Source organism: Paramisgurnus dabryanus, chromosome 1 (genome assembly GCF_030506205.2).
Source record: "Paramisgurnus dabryanus chromosome 1, PD_genome_1.1, whole genome shotgun sequence".
Lineage (NCBI taxonomy): Eukaryota > Metazoa > Chordata > Actinopteri > Cypriniformes > Cobitidae > Paramisgurnus > Paramisgurnus dabryanus.
Window position 1 is genome coordinate 8,867,048 of NC_133337.1, and position 12,976 is coordinate 8,880,023.

The 12,976-nt window shown below is 38.3% G+C and overlaps 1 protein-coding gene across 1 annotated transcript in view; it reads right to left on the reverse strand.

Moving 5' to 3' along the window:
* The window catches only part of tmem168a (transmembrane protein 168a), a 23,207-nt gene extending 16,460 nt beyond the window's left edge, over positions 1-6,747 (reverse strand). Inside the window, exons 1-2 of the mRNA XM_065265591.2 lie at positions 6,539-6,747; positions 4,688-5,843 (exon numbers count right to left, since the gene is read on the reverse strand). Coding sequence (XP_065121663.1) covers positions 4,688-5,776 — 1,089 coding nt within the window. The 5' untranslated portion in view covers positions 5,777-5,843; positions 6,539-6,747. The remainder of the gene's footprint in view (positions 1-4,687; positions 5,844-6,538) is intronic.
* Between the last annotated feature and the right edge of the window lie 6,229 nt (positions 6,748-12,976).

Below are 12,976 nucleotides of genomic sequence, written 5' to 3' on the forward strand. Positions count from 1 at the left end.
TTCATAAAGCATTTTTGCACTGGCATGCAGTGTACAGTGTGTCCTGCATGGTAAGCATTATGTCAGTACTCCATTCTGAATACAGCCATTGTTTTCAAGTGTATCACTTTCCAAACACACAGTATGACTCACCAGTGAGCACTTCTGTTGATATCATATTTAAAAATAGAAATGAAACATACTGTATTTGCTTCACAAGTCTCACTTGTCTCCGTTGACTCATCTCAGGATTCTTATCTTAACATTAAATCTTATGTGGGTTACTATAAAGTTAGAATAAGTATTAAGTGCGTGCTTAAGGCCTGATGGCTGATAAATCACACTGTGGCCAGGTTTCTGAGACAAGACTTAGCTAAAGCCAGGACTAGGCCTTAGGCCAGTGACACACTGGATGCATAGCATAAGCGTCTCAGCTGCATGGTCTGTTAGGGCTGTCACTTTTGGGAAAAATCAAATGCGAACGGATATCGAATATCATGCATTGTATCCGAATATATTTGAATATCTAGGTGCCCCCCGCGCGCATCAAAAAAAAAAAAACCTTAATGGAGATTCAATCACAAGTTTACTGACAGTGACAGTCATACTGGACTGTCTGGATTACTTTTTTCCTTAATGTTTGAAACAGCAGGCTATCAATTTATGAATAACAACTTACATGGAAAAAAAACTATTCAGAACAGGTACAAACAATAACGTGACAACTTAAAAGTGGAAAAGCGGATGTTTGTTTAATAAATTTTTGCAATATTACCTGAAACTGTCTTTACTAAATGATAAAATACTATTTATTAGCTGCACTGAAAGTAATATTATTAATATACGTCATCTGTGCACAAGATAGGGCCTTAAAAACATCAGCCAATTGCTCATGCGGTCATCGCATAAGCGATTGGCACTCTGGCTTGTCAATCACTGCCATTACGATCCTTGTGAGAGACGTGCGCGCTCCAGTAACTAAACACAGGCGACGCATGCGCATAGCGCATGAAACTCCGTCTTAAGTTTCGTTTTGTTTTCATTGTCGATCCTGCTTTCCTCCTCGAATTTGCACCACGGTAGAGAAGAAACTCGAAGGAGGACGCAAAAGAAAGACTTCTTTAAGCCGCTGGGAATAGGAGAAAATTGTCAGAAGAACGTAATGTAACCAGAGTCGTTATTGGAGAAACATTTCAACGCTGGAGAGCAATGAAGGAACAGAGAGGTGTCAAGACAGACGCGCAGTTCGCAAAATTCTTCTCGACAGGTAACAGCGATTATTCTTTCTTTGGGGAATAATTATTGTTGTACTGTTATTCAAGTATATTGATGTTGTTCTTGTACTGTAGTTGTAAGGCAGTGACCAGTCTGCTACATGCTAGTTGAAATGGGAGTAGCGTAGACTGATCTAACGTTTTAACGTCTTGTTTATTATCATCATTTCACATAATGAATCCACTGACGCGAGTCACGCGACACAGCATATGCCGGTGTTAAACAAACACTGGTGTTCAAATATTCGTGCACGAGTTTTGGAAGGCGTTCCCTAGAAATGAGCTGTGAAGGAGGGAGGCTGTTCTTACGCATGCGCTCATTTAAAAAACTCAGTAACCATTTTTGGATTCTCAGTCGGCAAAAAACATCCTCTTTTGCGCCTTTAAACAGCAGCAGGAGTAAGGCAGGCCCAAACACAATTCGCGCCTGCAGATTTCGAGCACACATATCCCGCGCTTGAACGGGTTTGTGAGAAGTCATCTTATTGACAACAAGCACACATACATAGCCTATTATGCGTGTTTGTGAGCCGTCATTGACAAGTACATTAACCCTGCGTGTGCTGTTTGCTTGACCGTTTTTAATGATTGAGAGCACAAACCATTTGATACTTGAGATGAAATTAAACTTAACGCTAAGTTAAGCAGATCTCACTTGACTCTGTCGTCCATGTTACTCGTGACAGTCAGCACGTGATCCTTTCAAATCCGTGATGTTATTTAATATAAAGTTTACATTGCGTTGTAAAAATAATGAAATTATCTTTATACATGCTAATTTCATAATGCGAATTAACACAAGCTTTTTATTCTGCTATAATATTTAACACTATAAACAATAATATATCATTTTATATACAAACTATAATTCTATCTTGACATGCACATTAGGTTCATGTTGGTCCAATTTGATTCCCTCTCTTGCGCACAGTTGCCGTCGTCGGTCTCACTCTCAGCCTCCTTCCTATTACGAAGTGTTACTGTAAAAAATGCGCTACACATGGCATTTTAAAAACCGGATGGTTTATCTATAGTTCGAATACAGATATTTCACGTCATGTTCAAATGCATATTCGAATATTGAATAAAAAAGTGACAGCCCTATGGCCTGTCCGTTTTTAATTCGGCTCCCATGTTAACATGTTAGAGCTTGCAGACTGCCTGCGTCAGACGCGTGTCTCAGGGGAAAACACGTGCATGCTAGAAATTGAACCGACGCCTATTTTTATAGAAAAATAGAATAGGTAAATATGTTTGTGTGTCATTTTGCACATAAATACATATTAATTAATGACATTTTGATGTTTGAAAGTCTATAGGTGTACATAAATTCAGATATAAATGTAATTCTAAAAATAAATAAATAAATAATTATCGATTTTTTGTTAAATATCGCATCTGCCAAATATAGTCTATTTTGCCATCAATACCGTTGACGTTGTCCTTTATCAGTAGGCTTTATATTTATGCCTGGTCTGTCGGCGGCTTTCCTCTATGTCACCTTCAGCAGCAGCAGCAGCGCACCAGTGCTGCTTCAGGCATGGTTCGGGTGTGTAAAGTCAGACAAAGATTACGCAGCTGCCATGCAACTGACAGGCAACAGAAGCGCAACGCTCGCCACGCAGCCAGTGTGTCACCGGCCTTAGTTAAATTAAGATGTTTAAGCATCTTCAATAAACATGCCTAAGAAAAAGCACAGGTTAATGTTACTGAAACTTTTTTTTACTGGTGTTTATGCCATGCGTCTGTTGAATGCTTTCTTCTGATTGGTTGAGAAATGTTCCATGGGTGTTGATTATTTTTCTGTAAACCGCACACCTAACTTGTCAAATGTCTTCAAATAGCCACCAGAGCAATTTTTGTGGTAACTGACTCCGTCTCCGGTCCTTTGAATTATTTGAAAATGCACACTTCGTTCCGCATCGTGCTGCATTACCACCTTGGTGTGCATTATCTTTGAATGATTCAATGGCCCATCATCAATTATTCCTTACGTATCGAGACAAATCAATGGCACTGGAATATTTTAAGATCTGTCAGTGCAAGTTATTTTTAGTTGAGACAGCTCAAACATGTATTTTAGTCTAGGACTAGCCTTAAGCATTGTCTGTGAAACCGGGGGTATAACTATTTAGTGAGTGGTTTGGAAGGATTGTGAATCAATCATTATAATAGTCTTTTTAGTGTAGGTTGCATTTTACCACAAATTACATATAAAATACAGTCTGCATTAGAAAGTACAAATTTCTCGGCCCAATATGTTTTTTTTTTTTGCACTGACATATTTAATTACTGTAGTTTAGTGATTTATTTCCATTATTCACAATTCTTAAAGGGATAGTTCACCCAAAAATTAAAATTCTGGCATCTTTTGCACATGTTGTTACAAACCTGTATTTATTTCTTTGTTCTGCTGAACACAAAGAAAGATATTTTAGGTAATGTTAGTAACCAAAATGTTTTTGAGCACTATTGAATTTCATGGTAATAATTTTTCCTACTATGGAAGTCAATGGGGCTTCTGTTTCCTGCTTGATTACAAATATCTTCCTTTGTGTTCAGCAAAAAAAAGAAAAAAAAAAGAAATTGACACAAGTTTGTAACAACTTAAGGGTGATTACACTTATTAACCCTGTGGAGCTGTGTGAATTACTTCTGTAACAAATGGATGGACTTTTTTGAAATTCAAAATCAGTAGCACCATTTACTACAATTTTAAAGCTTGGAACAGCCATATAACTCTGATTTTGAATAAATTTTAAGGTTTTCATTTTTGGCTGAACTATCCCTTTAAATGTGACCCAGCCTATTTTTGTGATTTCCTATTTTCTACATAAAATCATCCCGCATCATGTAAAGAACATACTGTTAAAAATAACCTTGATAACTTTAAAGGGGACATGTAATAAAAATCTGACTTTTTCCATGTTTAAGTGCTATAATTGGGTCCCCAGTGCTTGTATCAACCTAGAAAATGTTAAAAAGATCAACCCAGTAGCTTAGTTTTGGTAAACTATTCTCTGCAAGCATGTCTAAAAATAGGTCATTGAAATTTGGCTCTCCTTGTGATGTCAGAAGGGGATAATACCACCCCTTAATCTGCACTATCCAACACTGCAGCTCGTTTGCATTTTAATTATCTATATGATATTTTGAGGTAGAACTTCACATATGTACTCTGGGGACACCAAAGATTCATTTGACATCTTAAAAAAAGGCTTGTGAAATGTTTACCCTTTAAGTAAGGTCATGTCAAAGAGTAAAATAAATGCAAAATCAAAATTTGATGCTCTCAATTGTAGATTATGAAATTTTTGCCTGGATTTCACAGACAGGGTCACAATGGCATTAAAATAGGCTTATTTTTATCAATAATTTCCTACATTTTGGTGTGAAATATGTATTGGACATAATCAGCATGTAAACCAGCCTACCTGCCATGAAACAGCAGCCAGTATGATGGTGGACACCAGGCAGAAGAGGACCAACCGTTCAGAGATGAGGCAAAAATGACGCATTCCTCTAGAGGCCATGGTCCTGTCTAGACTGAGTGTTTGCGATCGCTGGGATTTCCACATCTTTTGACATTCGCTTAGCTTGGTGTGGAAACCCCACAGTGTGACCAGGAAGGCTATGTGACACAAGACCCATAAGAGGCTGAAGACACAGAACCCAGGGATGACCAGATACCAGACGTTCATGTCACCCAGCTTCAGGGCACATAGCACGATGAACATCACCTCAATAACACTTAGTGGAAATAAAGACAACCTCCTCCACAAACGCCCAGCCGAGAGAAACTGCATCCAGCGCTCTGTTGCCAACAGACCACTGAAGTAGACGTCCAACAGGGGCTCGCAGATAAGCCTGCCCAGGTAGCAAGCGAGGGCGAAGGGATTGGTATGGATGTCCAAAGACTTAAAGAAGGTCACTGCAGAGATCACAGCGAAGCAGGCGAGGTTGGGGAGCGCCAGTGGCGACTTCATTCGCAGGTCCACAATGAGGGCTGCCAAAGCAAACATCAGAGCAATAACAGCCACCGATTTGTGGAAAACCAGGCTGATGCTCGCAACACCGAAGCCGAGAAGCTCCAAAAGCTCTGATGAGGTGAGAACCACTGGTTTATATTTAAAATTGCCACATATACGTTCAGTCAAGGCCCAGAGTGTCCGAACGGCCACGCTGGCAAGCAACAGGTACTTGGTTACTTGCTCCTTAATGTCCTTATCCAGAGATGGGTCGTTCAAAAAGCATAGTAGACCTTGCAGGAAGCCAAACCACAGGTGGAAAAGACTTAAACTTGCTGACTCCATTGAAAAGTAATAGTAGAGGATGCAAGCGATGGCCGAAACGAACAAACCCAGGATGAAGATGACCAGTATCATGGCTTCCTCTGACTGCTCCCATCGTACGTACATTCCCAAGCCCACAGCGACCAGCAGGTTAAAGCTAGACAGATAGCCCAGACAGTGGAGGGAGGACCACATGTCTACACCCTTGTCGGGCTCCTCTGGATCTGACATTGTTGAACTGAAATGAGAGGCTAAGGCCTCAAACCTCCGAGACTAGGAATAGATATGTTGAGACATTCTGCAGAGAAACATGATGTAAAAAAGAAATATTTAAAAACATTAGATCAATCACATACTCAATATAGTGATAGTGACTATAAGACTTGAAACTGCTATGTTTTAAATAACTATTACTAGTATTCTCATTTTGAATCACTAATATACTCTGTTAATATAATAAACATAAAAACTATAGAAGGACATCTCTTAAAAAAGTCAAGAACTGTGAATGCACCATGTTAGAGTGATTAAAAAAACACCATTCATTTTACATGACTACAATATATAGCCTACCCTATTTACATTTTAAATACATAATAAAATAATGACATGCAGTATGTTCAAAACACACGAATCAAATGTTACATGAAAAAAGCATGGGTAAAATCCATATATTACTTTTGAAATAGATACATAGATAAACACAGGCATGTTTTCTTACAGAGATATTCTTATTCGTTATCTAAAAATAATACAATTAGAAATATTTACAGCACGCCCCTGAAAGAATTTCTGTTTGATGTTTTATGAGAGTAAAGTTCAGGATTGAACTGTCAGATGAGAAACTGCCACATAATCAAACACAGACACTCTTAACTTAAAAATTACAAACGATCTGAGTACATGAAAAAACCCATATAACCATATAATAAGTTAGATACATATAATCGTTATTGTCAAAATTATAACTTAACGAATAAGAATATATCTTACATTTGTTTATTGTAAAGAGTTTTTAGTTTCCCGAATCTGGCCATCACGCTTCCGGTTTCCAGGCGGTGTCGACGGCGTCACAGAAGGGTCAAAGTCGAAGCTGAAAATAAGCGAAGAAATTCACTTCCATGGGACAGCTAGGTAATATCGATTTTCGTGTATTTGTCACATCTATATAGTTTATTTAGTGAGTATGTATAAACCTTCCCTTACGAAAATTAACCATGGTTATATTGTGGTAAAAGCGTAGTAACCATGGTTTTTTGGTGTATTGATTACTATCAGCAAAACCATGGTTTTACTACACTAACTATGGTTTAACTATGTAGGTATGATGACAAAATTTTCAAAAAACCCAAAACTCTAAATTTATCACATGACTAGACAGAGCAGACATTCCCATTTGCAAAGAAACAAGGATTGTAAAAATCTATTGAGTATTGAGAAAGTTATGATATTTTTAATATTAGAAATCAGGGGAAAAAGTTATATATGTCTATGGAATGTGTGTGACCGAAATGCTGCTTATTCACAAGTTTTTGCTTGTAACTTTCTCATTTTATCAGATATTTGCATGAAATTTTAACAGAAGGTAGAATTTTGTTAGTACTTTCAAAATAAGTTATAAACATTTACTGTTTTAGTTGGAATGGGCATCAAACTTTAGTTGGAATGTGCATCGGAACCATGGTTTTTAGAACGATACCTGCAGTGGACGTTCTGACAGAACGTTCACTGTAGTCTATTAATAGATACGCGACTACGAAATTTCCGCGGTTTATTTAAATACCTTCTCCACCATAGACTCAGAGTAAAATGTTTCAGGACCAAGATAAAATATATTTATTTGGGTCCATCTACCTTTCATTAGAGACCAGAGCTTAGTGGAAGCACACCGCCCGGTTGAAACTGACACAAATGTTTAAACAGTTGCTGTGAATTAAAAACACCTCGGAGTTGAAAGTTAAAAATATCAAACGCTTCCGGTGATCGGACTTGACCTATTAATTGTCGTATTTAGTAAAAACATACTACAACCTTGCGGTGAGAAGTGGATATTGCATGACACACATTTAAAAGTACTGCGTGGGCTGAAACAGATTCTTCGACCCAGAAATTCGACGCGCGTGCCCGCGATGTCAGCATTGCTAAACTATGGTTTTTGAAAACCATGATTGTCAAAACCATGGTTATTTTGTAGTTACTATGGTTTTACTACAGTAACCATGGTTATTTGGTTTTAACTGTAGTAAAACCATGGTTAATTTTCGTAAGGGTTATGCAGCTAAAAAAACATTTAACAAGTTATTTATATGGGGACACAAGGGTTTGTGGACTACGTTTATTACCTTTTTCATTGTGTTTTTATAACAAATACTTTTATAGGGACAACCATCATGAATTTGTATTACACTTTAGTATTTGCTATAGTAAATAGTATAAATCTTAGATAGTGTTTTTAAACCTTGCCATATAGACCATTTCAGAATATGTAAACAACAATGGTCCAGAAACACTTCCTGTTTCATTTTGTGACTGTTTTTTTATTTCACACATATATCATTATCTTTAAGATGTTTGTTTAACTTTTTGACTCAGTTCTATATGTTTTGTTGGTTGTATTTTATCCCAACGTTTATCTAGTGTTAAAAAACTGAAACAGGAAGTGCTTCTGGACCAGTGTTGTTTACATGTTTTGAAATGGTTTATAGTACATTTTGAAGTACTAACTTACATGATTTACTACAGATCAATTCACTCTTGTCTACATTAACCACGTGCAGCAATTTCGACACTACATTACAGTTTACTATAGTAAATACTAAAATATACTTAAGAAAAAAAAAATCTCATGTAAAGCATGGTTTTGCTCCATTGGTGGTAGTAAGTGACCACTCCGTAGCCCTGAAAATGTAAACTTGTTATATTTGTATAATTTCTTCTTTCATTCTCAGGTTGCTGTGTAGGTAGGAGCTCCCTGACTGAAATACAAGGCTCACTGTCTGCCTCCTACACATGTACAGGGTAAGAGAGTGAGCGAGATAGAGAAAGAGGGAGAGAGAGGCTGTCTTCCAGACTAGTTATGTGCATTGCCGTCCACAGCCACAGGCCTATATCTTAAGTAAGCATCCTATCCAACACAGAACCAATTTAGAAATTGATAGATTTTGAACAGGTTTGACATAAGCATGTTGCTAAGTTAACTATGCAATAGTTTAACCAGTGTGGACATATTTTAAATGAGATTTATTTAAAATGAGAGTTTAACTGGGACTAATGTGTCAGTATGTTTTGTTAATAAACACTGCAAAAAAATTATCTTTTGTTCTATTTTTCAAAGCAATTATCTAAACATGCTTAAACCAAGATATATTTACTTAAAAAGCAAAGTGATACAAGATTTGATATCTTGCTTTCAGAGAAATCTATCAAAATTGTGTGACACTTTTGCCTTAAACAAGATAAACAAGATAAAGCTGTTTTGCCCGTGTTGTAAGCATAAAATTAACAAAATTCTGTTAGATTTTTCTAAAAAAACAAAAACAAACATAAATGCTTTTTCATCTCAGGTGAATATATCTTGTATTCAGTTAAGTATGTTAAAGGGCACATACTATGCCCATTTTAACAAGATATAAATCTCAGGTGTGTCTAGAATGTGTCTAGTTTAAGCTCAAAATACCCCACATATAATTTATTATAGCATCTTCAAAATGCCCCTATTTGGACGTGAACAAAAATATTGCTATAGTGCTATTTTCATGTGTATGCCATTTAAATGCAAATGAGCTACTGCTTTCGGTTAAAATAATCTGATTCCTGTGAATACAGTCTGATACAATAGTATCTTTAGCTGCATTAGTGCTACAGTGTGCTAACAAACACATTTGAAAACAACAGACCTTTTTTACATGAAGTCTTGCATCTTCCATTTTGCGTTAAAGCGGCTTATTTCTACTTCCGTGAGTCGAACGCTAGTGTGCTTGTAATTCTGTCCTCTACACACTGTCGTAAAAACAGCTAGAAGATGTACAACGTCTTTTTGCTTCTGAGGTAATTGAAACTTGACATTTGAAAGACAAAGTGTCTTTATTGAGCGGCATCTGTCTAATAATAAAGGTAAGTGTTTTGGTTGGTCGTCAATGTTGTTCAGCAGTGACAGAGGTTTGTCATGGGTCTGCTCTGCTCGTAAAGTACGATAAAATGTAATGCAATAGTGGCAATGCTGTTTCAGACCATTTACTATACAGCCATGGGCTTCGATATAATGACATTGACTCTATTATGCACCAGATCAGATATTAATATTTGTTGGACTTGATGATGTTGTTAAACAGTTAATAATTATGTTTGTCAACTAATTGTTTATTCATTTCTTTAATACAGGGAATCGCACTTGAAGCTACAGGACATGTCGGTGTGTAAACCAGTGACAAAAAGTTGTGTCAGAACTGTTATGTTTCCTACATACTGGTATTTACATAAAAATGTAACACTGGATCCTGAAATGTCTGTTAATTTATAGTTTTGTTGAGAAATAAAAGAACTTATGAAGTGATATTTACATATCTTAACTTGTAAAACTTGAGGCAGTATTTTATTGTCTCTATTGTAAATAGTTTTTTGCACATGTGGAAGGGGAACCTTTGACAACATAGACTGCAAATGCATTCTTTACTTACAGTGAAACATTAGTAATTGTACACTGTTATAGATTATGTTATAGATTCATGTATAAGTATAGTTATTTTGTCTGTCATTGCTCCATGTTAAATAGTAAATGTTGGTTCGTAAACAACTGATTCCAACATTGTTTGTTATATTATGGAAGCTTTTGTTAGTTTTATTTATTTCCCCATTGTAATAAAAAATACATGTTATTTTAATGTAAAAGGTGTGCATTGTCCTGGGTAAATGTTAAATAACATTAATAGCATAAATGTAACTACCTTGCTGTCATGGCAAATGTAATATTTAAAGAAAAAAACTTTTTATATAAAAACACAATATTTACATAATAAACATAACTTTGAAGGAACACTGCAACATCATCCTTATAACTTTATAATATAAGACTATTATAGACAACAGTATTTTTTTAAGTTATACTTTTTGGCCATTTTGCCTTTATTTAACAGTGAGTAAGGAAAGGACAGGAAAGTACAGGGAGGAGAGAGGGGTATCGGATCGGCAAATGACCATGAGCAGGAAATCGAACTCCGGTCGCCGAAAGTAGAGCACTGCCCTCTACACCATCGGCTCCAACAAACAAAAGTATTTTAATAAGAAAATAATCACAAAAGGCAAATAGTTAGGTAATGTCTTAACTCTGTAATGTCTAACCCGCGAGTTAAAGACTCTACGCTCGTATTTGTTCATCGCGAGATAAAGAATCTAAGAATGATGTCTAGTCTGGAGGATACACAAATGATGTCTGTGCGGGCAGACAGAATCTCGAGTGCGGTTGTGTACTGTTTCGTGGTCCCTCTTGCATCAGAGGTATGTCCTTTGAGTTCCATGCTTCCCATGTTTGTTATGGCTCAGTGTGGTCTGCTTACTTTTCTTCAGTTTCCTGTGAGTACTCTTAAACCCACAAACCTAAATTGCCTGACTTCCCGGAATCACATGGCTTACCTGAATCGCCTAAGTCGCCTGTTTCACCTGGTTCACCTGAGTCGCCTGGTTCACCTGAGTCGCCTGTTTTACCTGGTTCACCTGAGTCGCCTATTTCACCTGGTTCACCTGAGTTGCCTATTTCACCTGGTTCACCTGAGTTGCCTGTTTCACCTGAGTCGCCTGTTTCACCTGGTTCACCTGAGTCGCCTATTTCACCTGGTTCACCTGAGTCGCCTATTTCACCTGGTTCACCTGAGTTGCCTGTTTCACCTGCTTCACACGAGCTCCCTGAACTCTCTGCCCGGCCCAAGATGGCCGTTTTCGAGCTCCCTGAACTCTCTGCCTGGCCCAAGACGGCCGCTCCCAAATGCCTTGAACTCTCAGTCTGTCCCAAAGAATTTTGGGGGCTATACCACCACAGTCGGAGTGACAGTGAGCTCTCTGTGCTTACATGTCCTCAGTGTCATGATCACTGTAACTGTTGGTGTCCTGCCGGCGCCTCCCGTCCAGCCTACACCTTCGTGGCCTCCTGTCATGTCAGTGCCTTTGTGGCCTCCTGTCCTGTCCGCACCTTCGTGGCCTCCTGTCCTGCCGGTGCCTCCCGTCCAGCCTACACCTTCGTGGCCTCCTGTCCTGCCGGCGCCTCCTGTCCTGCCAGCACCTCCTGTCCTGCCAGTGCCTTTGTGGCCTCCTGTCCTGTCCGCACCTCCGTGGCCTACTGTCCTGCCCGCGCCTTCATGGCCACCCATACTGCCTGCATCTCCGTAGCCCCCGAACTGCCCGCGCCTCCATGGCCACTGGTGTGGGCAGTACCTTGTTGACCCTGGTGCTACATGGACCATCCTGAAGGTATTCCCATCCAGTCCCAGCCTCCAGGATAACCACCCCCCATCTCTGGTAGTACTTTGTTCCTTTTCCAGGCGGGGGGAGTACTGTCACTTCCCCATTCTCTGTGCCCTCATGTTTTTCCCATTATAACTCTCTGGACTACATTTCCCAACTAAAAAGAAATAAGAGAGATTTGCTAAAATGTTTTCATGATTATTTAATGATTACAAGTATTATTGCCAAAAGAAAATGAAAAGCTTTGTTAATATGTATGCAGCGTCTGTGTGTGTAGTGAACTGTAAGAAAGTCACTCTTCCTCATGGTTCAATAAAGATCAAAAGAGAGAAGTAACTGTGCACTGTCTCAAAGTACATTGGGGTCATAACCTTTTATAAATGCATTGAATTAGTCCACATCCACCTTTTCTGAATGAAATATTGAGGTCATTCTTCTCAAAATAGGGCATGTAATTCTGCACGAACAAGATAAGAGAACGTGGGCCACTTTCTTTTTAATTAGCACTAATGGGTTGCATTTATAATTGAAAGGTCAGAGACATCTGGTGTGTTTCAATGCTTCACTCAAATACAAATAAGCAAACATACATATTTATCTTTGAATGTAATTGTCTCCTTTTAACATGCCGGACTAATGCAGAGGTCAATAAATGTGTCGGTTGTAAGACTTTCTCAGGGCTACCTCAATGTCTTTGTCCTGCCCCAACAGAGAAAGAGAGAAAACCCTTATGAATTATGCACACCTGTACACCTCCACACCACCTGGCAACCTACATGTAGCATGCCATTATAAAGGACCATATAAAATATACATACTGCTATTCCATTAACTGTCATGGCATGAAATCAGAGAGCATCTCGCCAGTGCTGAAGTCAGGCAGACATGAAAGTTTATTTAGAGACAACAACTCTACCTGTCTACCATTGGCAATTCTGCAAATGGACTGTGGAAACCACAGCCAAGTTTACCTTACCT